This window comes from Danio rerio, chromosome 3 (genome assembly GCF_049306965.1).
Source record: "Danio rerio strain Tuebingen ecotype United States chromosome 3, GRCz12tu, whole genome shotgun sequence".
NCBI classification, from domain to species: domain Eukaryota; kingdom Metazoa; phylum Chordata; class Actinopteri; order Cypriniformes; family Danionidae; genus Danio; species Danio rerio.
This window is the reverse complement of record NC_133178.1, coordinates 8,456,989-8,478,769: the sequence shown is the minus strand read 5'-3', so window position 1 is coordinate 8,478,769 and position 21,781 is coordinate 8,456,989. Positions and strand designations below refer to the sequence as shown.

Here is a 21,781-nt window from a genome sequence, read left to right as displayed (position 1 = left end):
CCATGTAAATAGCAAACACACTATGATGCGACGCAACTGTCTCTTAAAGGGAATGAGAAATGAGATTCTGATTGGTTTATTCTCAAAACACACCCATAAGTTATTAAGAGAATAAGCTCAACCCTTTTAGACCTGCCAGGGTGCAGAGTGTATTTATCCATCCTTAAAATAGCAAAAGTGGATTTAGACATGCCCTTAATATTTATGCGCCCTGCGCTTTAGACTTTGCACTTAGATCATTAAAATAGAGCCCATTGTGTTTATATCACCACAATATGCAACACAATGTCACTGCAATTCATAACTTTTTGATTTAGTGGCTAATTCGTATGAATTAGTACGATCTAATTCGTACAATTTAGTAGGATTTGCTCATCAACCAATGACGGTTGGGGTTAGGGGTGGGTTTGGGTGCCATGCCTCCTTTTTAAAATCGTACATTTTCGTACAACTGAACTTGTACGAATTTGTACGAATTAACCACTAAACTGTCACAACGTAAAATACTTACATTTCCTCGTAAGATCAGGCTGCAATATGACTGTGGACACACTATATCTGCACACAGTTCTGTCCAAACAGCTAACAAAAGATATTTTTCATCATTGGTGCTCTTTAAATCAAATCTGTATTTTAACATGAAAAATAACAATATACTAATACCCCACTCCCCACCAAACTTTTGACACAAACACAAACTACTTGATGAAGCTAAAAGATAAAAACCAGAGGAATATCCTAAGAGAGAACCCTATGATTTCAGCTGATCCTTCAGAGAGAGAGAGAGAGAGAGAGAGAGAGAGTAATAATCAAAAGTGTGTTTTCTGTGCCTCTGTTGAGAAAAACAAGAAAAAAGCAGATTAACAGGGCAATGAAACTGGAGAGTGTGAGCAAACAGAGACATAAAAACATGTTTTACATCAGCAGAATAGTTTTCTGCTAAACCTTTAGATTCGCCTTCACTTTCACTCTTCAGGGGCCTTTTATTTTTTCAACTAATAAAACTCTAGCTTGTTTTCTTATCTCACAGACTTTATTCTCTGTTTGCTTTCTGCTGATGTGACTTTTATTTTGAAGTAGTTTTCTGTTTCATTTTCTTTTAGTAGTGCTGAGTCTCTGTTTTTTATTTTTGTTTTATTTAATTTTGTATATTTTTCAGAGGTTTATTTTTTTAGTATATATATATATATATATATATATATATATATATATATATATATATATATATATATATATATATATATATATATTTTTTTTTTTTTTTTTTTTTTTTTTGATTATTTATTAGATTTTTTTTGTATTAACAAATATATTCAAAAAGTTAAAGGGATACCAAAACTTTTAATTTACTCAAAACTTTTGTTTGTTAATGTGGGTTGGCACGGTGGTTCAGTGGTTAGCACTAACACCTCACAGCAAGGCTGGACCAGTTGGCATTTTTGTGTGGAGTTTGCATGTTCTCCTTGTGTTGGCGTGTGTTTCCTCTGAGTGCTCCAGTTTCCCCCACAGTCCAAAGACATGCGCTACAGGTGAATTAAATAAACTAAATTGGCAGTAGTGAATGTGAGAGTGTATGGGTGTTTCCCAGTACTGGGTTGCAGCTGGAAGGGCATCTGCTGTGTAAAACATGTGCTGGAATAGTTGGCAGTTCATTCCGCCGTGGCGAACTCTGACAAATAAGGGACTAAGCTGAAGAAAAATGAATAAATAAATAAGTTTGCTAATGTTTACAGTATCATTTCAGAATGCAGAGATCTTACATTATGACATGAGGATCATGTTCGTGCAGTCTGACATGCTACAATCAGTTTAGGATGCTAAATATTCAGGTTCAACGCAGATTTATCTGTCTGCTTTTCTTCTCTTCAGGTGATAAGGATGACGAATACCGCACACACAAAAGCCAGAACCTAAGCTTTTTTGCACTGTAACTAATGATCAACAGTAAAAATCACAAATTTCAAATCTTCCCAACAGGGAAAGCCAACAACAATCAGCAATGCATGATTATATGCTGTCATGGTTTTGCAATCAAAAAATGTCATTTTAATGAAAGCCAATGGGGCAAAAACAACCCCGAACATAACAAAAAGGGGTAGTTAGTTTGCCTAGAGTGTATTGTAGAGGGTTTGTTTTTGTTTTGCTTGTTTTTTTATTCCAAAGCATTTTCAAAATATGTGTCAAAATAAGATGTCACAAAAATATCCCATTTGCTGAAACAAAGAGAAAGTTGTGGTCAAATAAAGCCTCAATATCAACCCTGAGTGGATGAAAACATCCCCAACAGCACACAAAACTTAGGCCCATTCCCAATTCTATTATTTTACATGAGTGTATGTTGTGGCACTGTAATGCAGGAGCTGTAATTTTTGTGGAAAATAGCAAAATTTCACGGTTTTTAATGATTTTTTAAAGCCTGACTGTAAAACACGAATAGCATTATTAATGTATTAAAACACATTTGCTTGTTGTTAAAAAAATTCCTAATATTGCCAAAACATACTTAAATTTGTGACCTTATTGACTCACGTGTACAGCCATCTTTCTGTTGTAGCTGGTGTATTTTGGCAAATTTTTGTACACCTTAGTTTCTACTGTGGTTCTGGAAAATCTCTGTTTCAAGGGCTATATCTAGCCTTCCCCTTAAAATTGGGATTGAGCCCTAACACAGGTTTAGCTGTCTGTCTTCTTAGGTGATAAGGATGACAAATACTACATCCACAAACACCATCTGGCTGAGTACGCACAAAAGCCGGAAACTAAGCTTTTTTTGCGCTGTAACTGATGATCAAATGTAAAAATTACAAATTTGACCCCTTACCAACAGGGAAAACCAGGAACAATTAAGAATGCATGATTATATGCTGTCAGGGTTTTGCAATCAAAAAATATAATTATAATGGAAGTCAATTGGGCAAAAACATCCCCAAACATAACAAAAAGGTAGTCAATTTGCCCAGAGTGTATTGTTGAGGTTTTTTTTTTTAACTCCAAAACATTTTTCCAAAATATGTGTCAAAATAAGATTATAAGAAAATAAGATTTGCTTGAGAAACCTGTGGCCAAATTAAGACTCAAAATCAACCCAGAGCGGATATAAACATCCCCTACAGCACATAAGACTTGGGCCAATGCCGTACTTATTTTTTTTTTACATGAATTTAAGTTGTGGAACTACAATACATAAGTTATTATTGTGGATAATAAATTTAATAAATTTCACGTTATTTAATCTTTTTTTTTTTTTTTTGAAAGCATGACTGTAAAACACGAACAGTGATATGACTATATTAAAACATGCTTGTTTGTTGTTATAAAATTCCTAATAATGCCAAAACATACTTAAATCTCCTGACTCGTGTGTGCAGCCATATTTCTGTTGTAGCTGGTGTATTTTGACAAATTCTCGTACACCTTGGTTTTTTAAAAAACCTTCATGTCAAGGGCTGTCTAGCTCTTCCCCTTAACCCTACAATTAAAGTTAAATAAAATTGGGTAAGGGGAAGGGCTACGGGGTAGAATTGGGATTGTGTGTGTTAACGCAGGTTTATCTGTCTCCTCTTCTCCTCTTCAGGTAATAAGGATGACGAATACTACATCCGCAAACACCATCTGGCTGAGCACAGAGACAGAAACTAAGCTTTTTTTCCACTGTAACTGATGATTAACAGTAAAAAAGATAAATTTGATCTCTTCCCAACAGGGAAAAACCAGCAACAATCAAGCATGCATGATTATTGTCATGGTTTTGCAATCATAAAATTTGGTTATAATGGAAGACAATGGGGCAAAAACAGCCCTGAACATAACGAAAGGTTAGTCAGTTTAACCAGAGTGTATTGTTGGGTTTTTTTTTTCAAAGAATTTCCCAAAATATGTGTCAAAATAAGATTAGTCTTAGCATTTTAACCCAAAATCATTCTATTTGCTGAAACACAGAGGATCCTGTGGCAAAATTAAGCCTCAAAATCACCCCGGAGTGTTTGAAAACATCCCACACAAGGCTTGACACAGATTTATCTATTTGCTCTTCTTCTTGTCAGGTGATAAGGATGACGAATACTACATCCGCAAGCACCATCTGGCTGAGCCACCACGCAGTTCGAACCTGCAGACGCACATGATCAAGCTGAGCGTGGAGCCGCCTGCACCCCGCCAGAAGCCTAAACGTGTGCAGAGGGCCATGTCTCAGGACCACGTGCTGTCCCCAGCCCGCTCTAAACCCCACCGTGACTACGGCTTGTCGTCGTACAGCGGCGGCGCTGGTGGTCTGTCCCCATACCACGGCCGTATCCTGTCAGAGGAGCAGCTGCTGTCCGCCGACCGGCTGCACTCGCAGGATCCGCTGCTCTCACCAGAAAAGATGTTGTCGCTGCGGCGCTCAAACCTCCGGGAGAAGGCCATGTCCAGAGCGCTGTCCCACACGGACATGTTCATGCCCACCACGCCCGTCATGGACCGCCACTACAAGATGATGAAGATGCACTCGCACCCCAGCAGCTCCAACCACGAGAACTACAACACGCTGACAGTAAACAGCGCACAGGCCGGCAACAAGAGGCAGGCGTTCGCCAACCGCCGCATGCACACAGTGGACCACCTGCAGTACATCCCGGGACACCACCATCACCAGTACAGGACCGCCAGCAAGACGGAGGTCACCGTCTGAGAGACTCGGCCACTGAGGAGGTGGAGCTAAAGAGGACTGTTACAAACTGGTGGGTGTTTCTGAGTCGTCCAATTGAAAAGGATCCCTCTTGCCTGGCCCCACCCCTAAATTAATATTAGCCAATCAGGTAGCGTTGTAAAAAAATGCCAGTCAGGTCAGCCAATTTTTCATTTGAATCATTTATTGCAGTTATTGTTAATTTGATTTTTTTTGCTATAGTTTTGTTTATTTGATGTATTTTTTCAGGAGGGGGTCATTTCATTATTAAGAATATCCCATCTTTTTCTTTTTCAACTCTTTCTGAGTTTGTGGGAGTTTTTAAACTGGTGGGTGTCTCTGAATAGTCCAATGAAAAAATCCACTTTACTTGACCCCACCCCTAAACCCAATTTGTGCCAATCAGGTAGCATAGTTAAAAACTCCCCTCTGTGTTGGTCAGGCCCACCAACTTTCCAACTGTATCATTTATTTCACTTAATGCTCAATTGATTTTAATTAATATTTATTTTTCTATAGTTTTTTGTATTTAAAATGTCCATTTCTGTTTATTTCATGAGTTTTTTAGAAGGGGGTCATTTAATTATTCTGAAATTTCATAGTTTTTGCATTTCTGAGTTTGTGGGTGTTTTCAAACTGGTGGGTGTTTCAGAATCATCCGGTGAAAAGGATCCACCTTACCTTGCTCTGCCCCTAAACCCAACATGAGCTAATCAGGTAGCATGATTTTAAAAAACACCCCTTTGTTTTGGCCTTGGCCACCAATCTGGGAGCTCTTTTACTTTGTATAAGATTTTTCACATTCATTTAGTTTAATTGTCCAATGAAAATGATCCACCATACCTGGCCCCACCCCTAAACCCAATGTGAGCCAATCAGGTAGCATGATTAAAATAAACACACACCTCTGTTTTGGCTACGACTCCAATCTGGTAGCTCTTTTACTTTCAGTTTGTATAATTTATACCACATTCATTTCATTTACTGTTTTTCCCAACGTTTCACACTTATAATTTAAGTGTTTGTTTATTTTTTTAATTTTTATTGGGACATTCAATTAATTAAAAATTTCTGATTCACATTTTAGTTACACAGACATTGTCATAGCAAAAACCATACATAAGGATATATGCTAGTTACCATGTGAGAGATCATCAATACAGACCAATTTGGGACTCTATATTGCAGGTGTTTATAACTTATGCGTCTTTTCGAGCAGGTGTGTTTTTCTGAATCATCCAATGAAAATGATTCCCCTTAACTAACCATACTCCTATATCTAACTCCCACTATGAGCAGATCAGATAACGTGCTCAAAAAAAAAAAAAATGCCCCCGCTTTTGTCCACCATCACCAATTTGGTAGCTCCCACTACTTTCCATCATTTATTTTAGTTAACGTTTTATTGATTTGAATAATTTATTTCTATGATTTCAGATTGTTAATTTTACGTATTTTTCAAGACGGTGAGTCATTTCATTATTTTAAATGTCTTGCATTTCTGAGATTGTGGGTGTTTTCAAACTGATAGGTGTTTCTGAATAATCCAATGAAATAGATTCCCCCTATCTGACCACATCCCTATATCGAGCTCTCACTATGAGCAAATCAAGTAATGTGCTTGAAAATAAAGCCCCCTGTTTTGGTCATGGCCCGCTACTTTCAATCATTTATTTTAGTTAATGTTTTATTTATTTGAATAATTTATTTCTATAATTTCAGATTGTTTATTTTTTATATTTAGGATGGTGGGTTCATTCATTATTTTAAAATGTCAGATATTTTGCATCTCTAAAGGCTCGAACACACTGGGATGCTTTTTGTTTGCGTTTATCATCAGCGTTTTACGAGACGTTTTTCCGGATTAAAACCCATGCGATTTTCACTGGCGTCAAGCAGACGAGTATGCAAAATCACTCCTTGACGTTAGATGACGCTAAGCTTCTGACAACCCGCTTATAGCACAGAAGAGGAAGAGAGGAAGTTCACACGCTTGTTGTTAAAGTTATTGGTGACTCGAACAAGCATGGATGGTTCAAGTAGCAGCTCCGGCTGTAGCGATGAAGAAATGATTATTTTTCGCCAGTGCAATAAGCAGCTCCACGTTCATATCGCGTCTGGGCATCTTCTTCAAAGTGCGCTCGCAATGACAGTTTTGCGCTTGAGCGCCTCCAAGTGCTGTTTACTGTAACTTTAGCAGCTCTGTGCATGTGAACAAAAGTGGCAATCTGATTGGAGGAGTTATTTAGTCATGAGGCGTTAAACGTCGACGGGAAACGCGAACAAAAAGTATCCCGGTGTGCACGTGCCTTAAGATTGTGGGTGTTTTCAAACTGGTGGGTATTTCTGAATCATCCGTTGAAAATGATTCCCCTTACCTCACCACGCCCCTAAACTCTCACTATAAGCAAATCAGGTGACATGTTTGGAAAAAAAACACCCCCTGTTGGCCACACATTTGGTAGCTCCCACTATTTTCCATCGTTTATTTCAGTTAACGTTCTATCAAATTTCTATTGAAAATTCTATAGTTCACATTTTATTTCGATAATATCAGATTGTTTATTTTATGTGTTTTTGAAGAGGGTGGGTCATTTCATTATTTTAAAATGCATTTCAAAGTGTTTTTAAACTAGTGGATGTTTCTGAATCATCCAGTGACAAGATCCCCCTAACCTAACCCCGCCCCTAACCCCAACCATCACTATGACGTGAACCAATCAAGTAACGTGGTGGAAAAACAACTCTGTTTTGGCCACGTTTACCAATCTGGCGACTCCATTACTTTCCTGTACTCGGATCAAGAACTGCTTTGATTCTCCAGCGGCTGGAAAGAGCAAAAACGCAAGGGCTTCACATATGGACGCCGGACTCGATTTTGTCCAGATTCACCACTGCGAACGGCTACGATCCTGCAATGACTTTATACATACAATAACACGAGCTGCACTGTGAGGCCGACGCTTGGAGTAATGCTGCTTTAATGGAAGACGGTCGACGAGGATGTGTTTGTTTAATCCGAGAGATCAAATGTGAAGTATTGTTGCGATTTAGAATAGCGGTTTTCTTACGTGCGTATGTTTTGAAATGGGATTTATTTTTGTGGATACTTCAGTGTCACATGATCATTCAATTCAATTCAATTCAGCTTTATTTGTATAGCGCTTTTACAATGTAGATTGTGTCAAAGCAGCTTCACATAAATGGTCACAGTAACTGGAACAGTGTAGTTCAGTTTTTAGTGTTTAAGTTCAGTTCAGTTCAGTTTAGCTCAGTTCAGTGTGATTTAATCATTACTGAGAGTTCAAACACTGAAGAGCAAATTCATCGATGCGTAGCTCTACCAATCCTGAACCATGCGAGGCAGTGGCGACAGCGGAGAGGGAAAAAAAACTTCACCTGATGGGAGTGAAGAAAAAAAACCTTGAGAGAACCAGACTCAGTTGGGCACGACCATTTTAATTTCTCCGCTGGCCAAAAGTCTTGTGCAATCATGCGGGAATGACAATAGTATGAGGATTTGATGAGCATTTCTGATTATTGCGTGTCAAGCAGTGATTCTTTTTATCATTATTCTTCCGCGCCAGACAACGTTTTAAGTTTGGCACACCGATAGATGGCAGACTGATCTTCTATCACAGCAAATTTGGACTCACGAAATCTACATAAACATAAAAAACAAACAAACATACATTTTATCGTTGATGTATATCCAGTTCAACAAGACGGAGGGAAGTTTAGCGAGAGAAGAGTATAAAAATTTCCAATGCAATGCAGTCTTGGGCTGCGTCCAAAATCTCCTACTACTCAGTAGGTACTGCATTTGAATTTACTAGTTGACCATTAGAAAAGTAAACTGTATAAAGTATAAAAGTGAGTAGTACAAATGGAATTCTGACGTACTACATCTGCCATTTTGTCATGATCAGATGACCTACCTGAGTCACTGTCGTCGCTTCACTCCCACTCATGAATTCTCTCACGATGCATCATGAGATAGCATAGCCTGCATCAAATGCACACTTCAGAATCTCGCCAGAAGTAGTAGGTCATCCGGGTACTTCTCGCTTGCTGTTTTTTTAATTTAAATAAATTGGATGTACTACTTGGCTCGCTTACTGTTTTTAGTGTACTATGTAGAATTGAAGTATGCAGTTTTTGATGCAGCCTTGGTGTGCATTATTACAAAAAATGACCTGAGGTCACATGCAAAGTTTCGACACAGCACCCCCTAGTGGTCAGGAGCTATTTTTGGCTATTTTTACTCATAACTTTTAAACACAAAAAAATTGTCTCATTAGTTTGAGAGTGGCATACCAAGACCAAGGTTGTTTTTAGCATTTCCATTTTTAGTTTAATGAAACATACTATATTTAATGAAAACATTGACATATTATGAAAATGTCATGATTTTTCTGATATCTTAAGTAATCTCAAAATGTCTTCAGTTTCATTTGTTATTTGTCTCAGTCTGACTGCCAGTTTTTATTATTATTGTTATTATTTGTATTTTTATTATTATAACTATTATTAATAATAATATTTATCAAGGACACTTTAAATTGATAAAATGTGAAATTTAACCAAAGATTTGTATTGTATTTTGCATTTTTAAAATGCCATTTACAAAACTACCATAAAATAGTATATTTTATATATTATTTAATTTCTGTGAACTTTTATTTGATTTATTTAGTGTTTTTAAATATTGTTCAAGCAAAAAAAAAACTGTTGCTTTGGTATCTAATTGGAATACTATTGTTTATTTACAATAAATGTAATATGTATTTATTGTGAAGAGGATACTGCCAATTCATTGGATGGGGATGAGTGGGAGGGCTTGATGGGTAAGGGCCAATGGAGTAAATTTGGTCAGGACACCGGGGCTACATCTCTACTCTTTTTTACAAGAAGTGCCATGGAATTTTTAATGACTACAGAGAGTCAGGACCTTAGTTTAATGTCTTATCCGAAAGACGGCACTCACTGACAATTTAGCATCTCCTTCACTTTACTAGGGCGTTAGGACTCACACAGATGGCAGGTTGAGCACCCCCTGCTGGCCTCTCTAACATCACTTCAATAACCCAGTTTCGCATGTGGTCTCCGATTCAGGTTGTGACCAGGCTCAGCCCTGCTTAGCTTCAGTTAGTAACTGCTCTTGGCCTGTAGGGTGATATGGCTGTGGCCAAATATAAATATATTATATTTAATTTTAGTTACTGCTTATTACATTTTAAAAAAAAAACATAAACATAAACTATAAAACTCATGAATCTTCAAACTAGATTGATCTCTGAAGGATCATGTGACACTGAAGTATACTAATGCTGAAAATTCAGCTTTGAATCACAACAATAAATGACATCTCATAATAAATTCACAAGGAAAACAGGTATTTGAGATAGAAATAATATTTCACAATTATTCCTGCATTTTCTATCAAATAAACACAGCCTAGATGAACACGAGAGACTTTCAGAAACATTAAAAACTGTAATTCCTCCAATCGTCTGTCCAGCAGTGTGTATAGATCTATGATTTCTAACAGTAGCGATAGCGAATCTTCTTGAATATGAACTGGATTTAGCACTTTAGCGAGTGCCTCTTCTCCACACGCGTCCCGAACGGGGCTTCAAGGGTTTAAAAGCACAATAAAGCAGACGTGTTTTTTCTTTTTCTTTCTTTTCTTTGGGTTGTCATTGAGTTTCAGTGGACTGTGATGTCTCTCCGTGACTGTAAATACTCTCGCTTTGCTGCACTCCAACACTTATGGGTTGCTTTTTCAGTTTTCATCGCCTCTGTTCGGACGTTTTCTAGCATAATCAACTCAGCTGACGAATATTTGACCACACGGATGTGTACAGTAATGTGCGTGTGTGTGTTTTTTAAACTGTACTTGTAGATTAATGGTGAATAAATTTGATTGATTCGGACATTTCTACGCATTGTCTGCTGGTTTTCATTAGAAAAATCCTCCTTTCTTATTCAGGGTTTGTGTCATGTTCGTCTGTAGAAACTAAAGGGTGGTTGGATGGATGGATGGATGGATGGATGGATGGATGGATGGATGGATGGATGGATGGATGGATAGTTGAGTAGATGGATGAATGGATGGATGGATGGATGGATGGATGGATGGATGAATGTGAGGTTGGAGGAATGGATAGGTGGGTGGGTAGTCTGGATAAATAGATGGATAAGTGAATGGGTGGTAAAGTAGATGAATGGATGAGTGGAAAGATGGATAGGTATTTGGATGGATGGATGGATGGATGGATGGATGGATGGATGGATGGATGGATGGATGGATGGATGGATGGATGGATGGATGGGTGGTTTGGACAGGTGGATGATTGAATGGCTGGTAAAATAGATGAATGGATGAGTGGAAAGATGGATAGGTATTTGGATGGATGGATGGATGGATAGATGGATGGATGGATGGATGGATGGATGGATGGATGGATGGATGGATGGGTGGTTTGGACAGATGGATGATTGAATGGCTGGTAAAATAGGTGAATGAATGAGTGGAAAGATGGATAGGTATTTGGATGGATGGATGGATGGATGGATGGATGGATGGATGGATGGATGGATGGATGGATGGATGGGTGGTTGGTTGGTTTGGACAGATGAATGATTGAATGGCTGGTAAAATAGATGAATGGATTAGTGGAAAGATGGATAGGTATTTTGATGGATGGATGGATGGATGGATGGATGGATGGATGGATGGATGGATGGATGGATGGATGGATGAATGGATGGATGGATGGATGGGTGGTTTGGACAGATGGATGATTGAATGGGTGGTAAGATGGATGGATGGATGGATAGAAGGATGGATGGATGGATGGATGGATGGATGAGTGGGTGGGTGGGTGGATGGATGCATGGGTGGATGGTTTGAATGGATGGATGAATGGGTGGGTGAGTAGGTGGGTATAAGTTTGAATGGATAGATGGATCAATGTATGGATGCGAGGTCGGTAGAATGGGTGAATATGTAGTTTGGATAGATGAATGGTTGATTGGGTGGTAAGATGGATGAATGCATGGGTAGGTGGTTTGGATGGATGGATAGATGGATGGGTTAGTGGGTGGATGGAAGGGTGGGTGGTTTTTTTGGATGAATAGATGCATAGGTGGGTGGGTGGGTGGGTATTTGTGTTTTGGGTGGATGGATGGATGGATGGATGGATGGATGGATGGATGGATGGATGGATGGATGGATGGATTGATGGATGAATGGTTTTATGGGTGGTTTAGATGGATGGATGTAAGTATGGATGAATGTGGGGTTGGAAGAATGGATAGGTGGGTGGGTGGTTTAGATTGATGGATGGTTGAATGGGTGGTAAGATGGATTGATGCATAGGTGGGTGGGTGGTTGATTTGGATGGATGGATGGATGGATGGATGGTTGGATGGGTGGGTGGTAAGATGGATAAATGAGTAATTGGGTGGGTGGATGGATGGATGGATGGATGGATAGATGAATCTATGGGTGATTGCATGAATAGATGTATGGGTGGACAGATTGATGGTTGGACTGAAGGTTGGTTGGTTGGATTGCTGTCTATAGTGGATGAGGGAGCTCTTGGATTTGAAGGTCATGGGGGATCAGACGACATGAGGGTGAGTAATTAATAACTCAATTTTGATTATTTAAACAAACTCTTTAATACTAATTGGCTCAACTAAATTAAACTGTTCAAATTACATTCACAAGATACTGCACATGAACGTGAGCTGAGCTTGTCGAGTTCTGTTTACCTAAATCCGCTGAAATAACATCATTCAAATGTGTGCAGATGTGCATCATAATTATTTCAAGTTATACTATAGGATTGTTGACTGATTGATTCTGATTGGCTGATGAATATTCTCAGGTGTGTCTAAATTTTCAGATAAGCACAAAGATAAAGTAGTTCCGGCAGGTTTCAAGGGCATTACAGCTTCATATCCCTTTACTAAATGATTTGACTTATTTTACAGTCAGAAATCACATCAAAACACAACAGAAGGCTTTAGATGAGATGTGTGAGAAACTAGTGCTAAACACAGGAGCAGTCTGAGGATGAAAACCTGACAAATGTTTAAAATACACCATCTGAACAGTGGCTTGACTCTGGTCCATTGAATAATGAGAAAATAACGCACATCTGAGGTGTATTTTCTAATAATTCAACATCCTATCATCAATTATTCCTTACTTTCATCATTTTTCGCAGTGTGTATGTAACCCTACAGGAGACTCCAAAGCAAAATTGGGAAGCTTTAAAACAGTCCAATAAAGGCTGGTTTTCAGTAACGGTGACACCTCGGCTATCATAAAAGACTCCGTCTGCGCTGTTAAATGATCAACATAATGACCAGATGGCCATTATTATCTCCTTTAATGATGAAACGAAAGAAAAGAAAAGGAAAAAAAACAACCCTTTCAAAGAGCAGCTCTCCGTCTCAGATCCTGCATTCAATCTGCGAGATGCTTTTCTCAGCCCAACACGTTCACACATTAGCAGATCATTCATCTGGACGTCATTAATGATTCTGGATGTTGTTGTTTTACAGATGTTTTGTGCGTCTCTGATTGAGTGTTTAGTGGCCTCATGCATACGAGATCAGTGTTTGTTTTCTCCAAGGCCTTTCGAGTCAAATGAACCATAAGAAGCGCTGGAAATCTTCAAAACACAGAGCTCTGGAGATGAAGAGCTTTGTGGAGAGCGAAGATAAAGTGTGTTTGTCTATGTGTGTGTGTATGTGTGTTAAGCAGCAGGTTTGTCTTTGATGCAGGAGTTTGATCTCGTCTTTAAGGATCTTTGTGTGTGTGGGTTTTTCTCAGGTTCAGAGAGAAGCGCAGGCTGATAATGTCGATTATTCAGAGATTGCGTAACAGACAGATGATCAGCCTTCTTTACAGATTCATCTGTCGGCTGGTGAGGAGCAGATGTTTTGCTGAAAGGTCTTTCTTTTTTAATTATGTTTGTGAAGTGATAGTTCTGATTTCAGCGAGACTGTTTTATTCAGACCCCCTAGTTTTTTGTAATTCTGTGATCAGAAAACAACAAAACATCAACATTTTTTGCGATCTTGCAAAATTCTTAATTACAGTTTTTCTCAGTCGCTTTGGTGCGTTTCTCACAACACGAGTGCATTTTTGCACAACATTTAATGCATTTCTCAAAACAGTTAGTACAAACTGCAAAACCTAGCTGATAACCTGCAAAAGCGCGTCACATGCTCAAAATGGAGAGTTCATTCCTCAAAAGCAAGTATTGATGTCAATCAAAGTGTCAGTGTCATCAAAATGAAAAGTCCTGACACCATTGTTTATGAACAAGATAGTCAAATGGCTTAGTCATGTTTTCATTATGACAGTTCACTCTCTACATTTTTTCAATGCAAAAAAAAGTCTGATTTTGTTGACACGTCCTGAAAATGCTCAAGACAGCACTGTATACTATTTGCACAGCCATTTGAAAACTACAGTAAAGTTAGACATGCATGCACTGCATTGAGTGAGGTATCTGAGTACAAGACACTGAATATGTATGTTTCACATTTTTACTGCAGATGCTAATTTATTCTGAGCATTGTGCAAAAGAGTAAACACACCCTTATTTACAACAAACATAAACTAAGGTCACAACAACATACACAGGTCTGTAAATCATTCATGGAATTGTTCAATGTTTAAGACATTTTCAGGAAAATAAAGATTTAAATCTGTTTCATAAAATTAGCTTGACAGATTTTGACAACTAGAATGTGCACACGCAGTAAACATTTCAGATGTGTGAAACACTGCATAAGCCGAATCACACGCATATTCTCTTTGTATGTAATTTTTGTAATCTTTTAGTATGATTTCAACGCAAGTCTTCGTACATGAGGCCCCAGGGGAAAAAGCTGAGCAAAACCCCTCCCTGCCTCCTCCCCCACATGAATATGCTAATGACTCTACCTTCGCAAAACCCAACAAAAGCAATGGCAAAAGCAAGCAAAAAGAGAAACTTTGAACAGAATGTGATTTGGAGGTGCTGCTTACAGAGGTAGACTGTTACAGAGGTTACTGCAGATGCTAATTTATTCTCAGCATTGTGCAAAAGAATAAACACACCCTTATTTACAACAAACATAAACTCCCTTTAGGTAGAGCTGTGCACAACTGTACACAATATTGCAGTACAAATTGGAACTGAGCCTACAACATACACAGGTCTATAAATCATTCATCAAATTGTTCAATTTTTAAGACATTTTCAGGAAAATAAAGATTTAAATTTGTTTTATAAAATTAGCTTGACAGATTTTGACAACTAGTACAACATTTTTGTCTGTAATGACTCAAGTAATGAAATGAGGACTGTTAGTTTTATATGGAATGTCTATTCAGAGTTTACAAGTTTAGTTAATTTTGACTGACATGACATAAGCAAATGATAATGTTATAAACAGCAGAGAGTTGTATGAATACAATTGATGCATGTACAAAAGCATTTGCAATTTGTTGAAAGGAATGAGAAACTGCTACTAGGATGTGCACAAATGACTAACTGTGTTGAGAAATGCATTACCTGTTGTGCAAATGTAAATAGTGTTGTGAGAAATGCACCAAAGCGACTGAGAAAAACTGTAAATGTAAAATAATTGTAAAAAAAAAAAAAATTATCATGTAATGAAAGAGAGGTTCTCAACCTTTTTCACTTTGAGGCCCACTTCTTTCTTCGATAAATTTTTAAAGGCCCACCTGACAGGTCAACAGGGGGATAGCAAAAGACCAGGGGCCTCTTGTATCAATGCTGCGTACGCACAAAAACTTTGCGTACGCCAGGTTTCACGCTCACGTTTGGATTTACTAACGATGAAATGAACGTGGGAATGTGTGCTGGTCCACGCCAACTTCATGCCTGGGATACGTGCATTTCTTGTGTGTGTTTGTTTTATTTCCATTGGCGACTCCTAGTGGCAGTAGTGTTAAATTGCACACTACAAAGGGTCTTTGAGCCATGTAATGGCAGCTGTATGACATCCGTATGTCTAGCAGGTATATAAGGTTTCCATACCATACAGTTGACCAGCCAAAGATTAAAGCGCAACTTGCAGCGGCCGCCTGTTTTCCCAATGTAATCGGAGCAATCTACTGCACACACATTGCTATAAAGGCGCCATCTGAAGATAAATGTGCAAATAAAATATGATGCACAGACTTATTAATAATGCCTACTTGTCCTCTATGTGATGAAGAGTAGGCAAAATCTGATATGTTGCAGGAATGAGTTCATCAGACGCTGGATTGGAATCGAGTTCATGCTCAAACGTGTCAAAACATGTTACTATGTGCTTTACGAGCTACGCCACCCATGCTGTCAAAGACACTTCAAAATTTTACACCTATACATCCCACTATTTATTTTTTAATCCACTCAGTGCAATGTTCAGACCCACCTGTGATAATTACGTCAGCTAAACTCTCCCACTCGATTTTTTTCGTTTGTTATTAATTCCAGGAGACAAACTTGCAAATAACACCGCTTTTCTCCGGTCTACCTCTGAAAGCAGCACCTCCAATTCACATTCTGTTCAAAGTTTCTCTTCTTGCTTGCTTTTGCCATTGTTTTTAAGTTGGGTTTTGCTAAAGTAGAGTCATTAGCATATTCATACAGGGGCGGAGGTAGGGGAGGGGTTTTGCGCTCGTGCATGTTGCGCTCAGTTTCACGTTCATTCGGATGTACACAGAGAATATGCGTGGGATTCGGCTTATGCAGTGTTTCACACATCTGCAATTTTTACTGCGTATGCACAAAGCTGTAAATGTGCACACGCAGTAAAAATTTCAGATGTGTATAACACTGCATAAGCCGAATCACACGCAAATTCTCTTTGTATGTAATTTTTGTAATTTTTTAGTATGATTTCAACGCAAGTCTTCGTACATGAGGCCCCAGGGGAAAAAACTGCGCAAAACCCCTCCCTGCCTCCTCCCCCACATGAATGTGCTAATGACTCTACCTTCGCAAAACCCAACAAAAGCAATGGCAAAAGCAAGCAAAAAGAGAAACTTTGTACAGAATGTGATTTGGAGGTGCTGCTTACAGAGGTAGACCAGAGAAAAGCGGTGTTGTTTGCAAGTTTGTCCTACGGGATAAATAACAAAAGAAAAAAATAGAGTGAGAGAGTTTGGCTGATCCGGTTAACACAGTTGGGTCTGAACATCGCACTGAGTGGATTGAAAAGGAAATAGTGCGATGTATAGGTGTAAAATTTTCTAATATCTTTAACAGCGTGAGTGGCGTAGTTCGTAAAGCGCATAGTAACTTGGCACGTTCGAGCATGAACTCGGTTTGAATCCAGTGTCTGATGAACTCATTCTTTTTAAATAAAATAGATAGATTGAATAAATAGATTTTTGGAAATCACCAGGCGGCCCCTCTTCATTGTCCCGTGAACCCTCGAGGGTCTCGACCCCCACTTTGAGAAACACTGCTGTAGACATTTAAATAAAAGTTGCTTATGGCAGCTCATAATATTGACTTTAAAAGGGCCTTTAAATAATTAAAACTGCTTTTATTCTGGCCGAAATAAAACAAATACGACTTTCTCCAGAAGAAAAAATATTATAGGAAATACTGTGAAAAGTGAAAAGGAAATACTTGCTCTGATAAACATCATTTGGCAAATATTTTGATAAAAATTCACAAAAGGGTGAATAATTCTGTCTTCAGCTGTACACATGCGCTCAGTGTTAAAACAGATGTTTGTGTCAGTGTTTTTCCTCCAGAAATCCAGCAAGACTCCACACACAAAGGGCCTCATGAATAATGCATCGCTGCTGGATAATAAACGCTGATATCTTCCTGGAGTTTGACACCGACAGGCCCGGGGTAATTATTTTAACCCAACTAACTGTGCTTGCGGTGCACAAAATCCTCCGTTACAGACAAACGTTTACAGCATAACAAAGCAAATGTTTACTTGCGGAAATGAATCAGAGCGGCTTGTCGGGAATTTGCATGTAATGACTTGTTTGTTTAAGCAAGTGAGTAATACATTTCATTCATAAATGCTCATTTTAATGCCGTCGCCATCAGAGCCGATGTGTTAGTGTTCGGTAAAACATGCCAACAGTTTAACTCGTTTTAGCTGGAAGTTTTTAGGCTGAGGAGAAAAGTTACAATGTATTATAGAGAAGCTATGAATGCCAAGGACTATTGCTTTGTTTTATGGCTTGTTTTTTTAGTATACTACCTGACAAATGACTTGTTGTAGATTCCAGTTGTAAGAGCAACAAATAATAACTTCTAGTTGATCATTTGGAAAAGTGGCAGAAGGTAGATTTTTTTAGATGAATCATCTGTTGATCTGCATCCCAATCATTACAAATACTACAGAAGACCTACTGAAACCCGCATGGACCCAAGATTCTCATAGAAATCAGTCAAGTTTGGTGAAGGAAAAATCATGGTTTGGGGTTACATTCAGTATGGGGGCGTGCAACAGATCTGCAGTGGATGGAAACATCAACAGTCTGAGGTATCAAGACATTTGTGAAGCCCATTACATTACAAACCACAGGAGAGGGCAAACTCCTCAGCAGGATAGCGCTACTTCTCATACTTCAGCCTCCACATCAAAGCTCCTGAAAGCAAAGAAGGTCAAGGTGCTCCAGGATTGGCCAGCCCAGTCACCAGAAATGAACATTATTGAGCATGAAGGAGGAGGCATTGAAGATGAATCTAAAGAGTCTTGATGAACTCTGGGAGTCCTGCAAGAACGCTTTCTTCTCTATCCCAGATGACTTTATTTAATAAGTGATTTGAGTCAGTGCAGAGATGTATGGATGCAGTCCTCCAAGCTTATGGGAGTCATACACAATGTTCACTCTTTTTCCACTGCAGCATAACTTTATATTCTATACTGGACATTATTTCTGGTAAGCGACAGGACTTTTGTCTAAGCAAAGTCAGACCTTACTGTCCTAATCAAATAATTAAAAAAAACAAGGCATGATCATATTTTATTGTGGTCAAATAAGCGTAATCTAGAGGCTTTTGCCTTTCATATAAGCCGCTTCTGATACCAAATGATCAACTAGAACCTAGACCAACTAGAACTTCTAAACCTTCGATAGGCAACAAGACTTATGTCAGATAGTGTAGTGTGTATCAGGGGTTGCCAATCTTTTCAGCCTGCAACCCCAAAAATAACAATGACTCACGGCCCCCAATATGCTCTGAGGTGGTTATAAATTTAAAAACCTTGCACACAACAACGCACACATACCAAAAGGCCCAAGTCTATTTATCTTTTAATTTTGGAGAACGCCACTCGAAGACCATCTTCCATCTTCAGTTGTGGCCTGATGTTTTAATGTATGCAAGAGCAGTAAAGATGTCAGAAATTTTAACCTGATGCCAACAAAAACAATGTGCTGCATCTGATGCTGTTGCTGTGTTTTTACTATACCCCCCAGGGGTTGCAAAAAAATCAGGCTGATGGCTTTTTATTTGCATGGTTTTTTTAGTGTTACTATTTGGTTCTTCAGTAGGTTATGGATAAAATGGAGTCATTTTAGTATTTTAATAAAAAAGAGTTTGATTTTTGGATATTGCCAAGCGACCCCCTTCATTGTCCTGTGACTGTCCGGCCTGATCCCACGAGGAAACGTAAGTATTTTATGTTTTGTCAGTTTAGTGACTAATTCGTACGAATTCATACGAAAATGTACGATTTAAAAAAGGAGGGGTGGCACCTAACCCCACCCCTAACCCCAACCATCATTGGGTGATGAGCAAATCATACTAAATTGTACGAACTTGATCATACGAATTAGCTACTAAATCAAAAAGTTATGAATTTGCGTGAGATTGCGTTGGAATGTCACATCCTGTCTTCCTTGTGTTTTTGTTTTCATCATGTGATCTTCCCCATGTGCTCCGTTGTTCCAGTTCCCGCCACTAGTTAATGTTCATCACCTTCACCTGTGTTCATCCTCTGCGTGTAACTATTGTCATCACGTTCCTGTGTATTTATACCCCTTAGTTTAATTCAGCCTCCATCTGGTATTTTCAGTTCATGTCTTTTATATTCCATGTCCGACCTGTGTTCATCCATGTAAGTGTATATCATTAAATCTATGTGTTTTGATAATCCTTTGCCTTTCTGTAGTGAACCCAGGTGTTACAGTGACCTCCCGGGGGGGTCCCGTCCCCCTCTTTGCGAACAACTGTTGTATATAACAAAATATGCATGTGTAAAAAAAAAAAAAATGTTTATTTCATTGCAACTCCCCTTTGCTGGGAGTTTTTAGGCTGAGGGGAAGAATTGATACTCGTTATAGTCTAGAGATGCTGTGAATGCAAAAGACTATTGCTTTGTTTAATGGCTTGTTTACACAAATTTTTCAATATATAACACCATGTGCATGTGTAAAAACATGTTTATTTATGTGCAGGAATGCAGTTTTATGCACAAATGAGCTTTAAGGCTGCAGAATAAGGCCATTTTATATTGTATGGTGAATTACACTAGCGCCTCTTTCATGCAGCGTCTGAAGACTTGCTATGCATTAATCATATGGGCTGCTTTGTTTTAATGCTTTTATGTACTTGTTGTAGCTTAACATCGGCTATGAACTTGTTTTTTGCATTATAAACCACATATTTAAATCACTATACATGAAAATGACCTTATTCTGTAGCTCAAACAGTCATCTGTGCATTCAAAACTTTTTCTTTTGCCTTTGACTTTAAACTTGTATTACGCACATATGAGAGAAATTCAGTTAAGATTCTGTGTTTTTTTTCTGCTACAAAACTTGTGAATTTACTGAGAAAAACCATAGTATACCAATAAACTTAGTAGTTACGTTATTTCTTTAGCATTATTACATTTATTTTTATATTAGATATATAAACTTGGCCTTAAGTCTAAAAAAAACATGGTACAGGTGAATTGGGTAGGCTAATCCATATGTATGGGTGTAAGTGAGTGTATGGATGTTTCCCAGAGATTGGTTGCAGCTGGAAGGGCATCCACTGCATAAAACATATGCTGTATAATTTGGTGGTTCATTCCGCTGTGGCAACCCCAGATTGATAAAGGGGCTAAGCTGAAAAAAAAAATGAATGTGTGTGTATATGTGTGTGTGTATATATATATATATATTAAACTGCATAAAATCTTGTCCTGCCTAAATCATTATGTATTATGCCACATTTATGGTACTTTTGCAGCTCAAGTTAATTGTAATACTTAAAGAATATAGATCCACTGAATAGTTAATAGTTTTGACTTATTTGTATTATTTATTTCACTTTCAATAAAGTTTTGATTTAAATCTTTTTGAAACACGTTTTAGTCCATTTTAAAAATTATACAATTTACTTTAATTTAAATTTTTATTCTCTTTTTTTATTTTGAAACAATAAATCCAAAGAAACATGTTTGCAATGTTCTTTAATCTTAATGTTATATTAAGGTCTAACTTTAAAAAAGAGATTTTAATACATATAAAAGAGCCTAAAAATGTAAAGAATTTAAATGATTGCCGAGTTTTATTTTACTTAGATTTTTTTTCCTTCTTTAGAGCAGATTTTTCCTGTGTTTGTATGTTTTTTTTATTATTTTATTTTATACTTTATTTAAATATTAATGTGAAAAAATGTATACTGCTAGGAGGAGAGAAGCATGACTATATAAGTCATATATTATAACAAAGTGACGATACTTTTGCAGCTCAAAAGTTAATTATATTCTTTACGGAAAAGAAAGGTCATCAACCTTTGACTTTGATTTGACTTATTTTTCTTATTTCACTATCAAAAATTTGTTGATTTGGAAATTGAATGTAAAACATACCACATTTTTTATTCATTTAAAAAAAGGCTTTTATGTATTAAAAATTTATTTTTTATTTGAAACTACAAATCATAAATATGGGCAATGTTATTTAACGTTATTGTAGGCCTGTGACTTTAAATAAGCATTAAGATCTTAAAATAAATGTAAAAGAGCTTTATTCATTCATTTGCCTCCGACCTAGTCCCTTTATTCATCAGGGGCCACCACAACGGAATGAACCGCCAACTATTCCAGCGTATGTTT

General features: G+C 37.8%; 2 protein-coding genes across 5 annotated transcripts in view; one reads left to right on the top strand and one right to left on the bottom strand.

Annotated features, from left to right (window-relative positions):
• The window catches only part of LOC100332354 (shisa family member 6), a 214,940-nt gene extending 208,622 nt beyond the window's left edge, over window positions 1-6,318 (top strand). For 2 of the 4 annotated variants that reach the window (XM_073944118.1, XM_073944117.1), the window contains one exon: window positions 4,044-6,318. In XM_073944118.1, the coding sequence (XP_073800219.1) occupies window positions 4,044-4,669 (626 nt within the window). In that variant the 3' untranslated portion in view covers window positions 4,670-6,318. Of the gene's footprint in view, window positions 1-1,869; window positions 1,998-2,693; window positions 2,849-4,043 lie in introns of those variants that run through there. The other 2 variants (XM_073944119.1, XM_073944120.1) reach the window with 2 other exon arrangements.
• Window positions 1-21,781, bottom strand: part of LOC141381132 (uncharacterized) — a 186,495-nt gene that overhangs the window by 11,678 nt on the left and 153,036 nt on the right. The window lies entirely within an intron of this gene.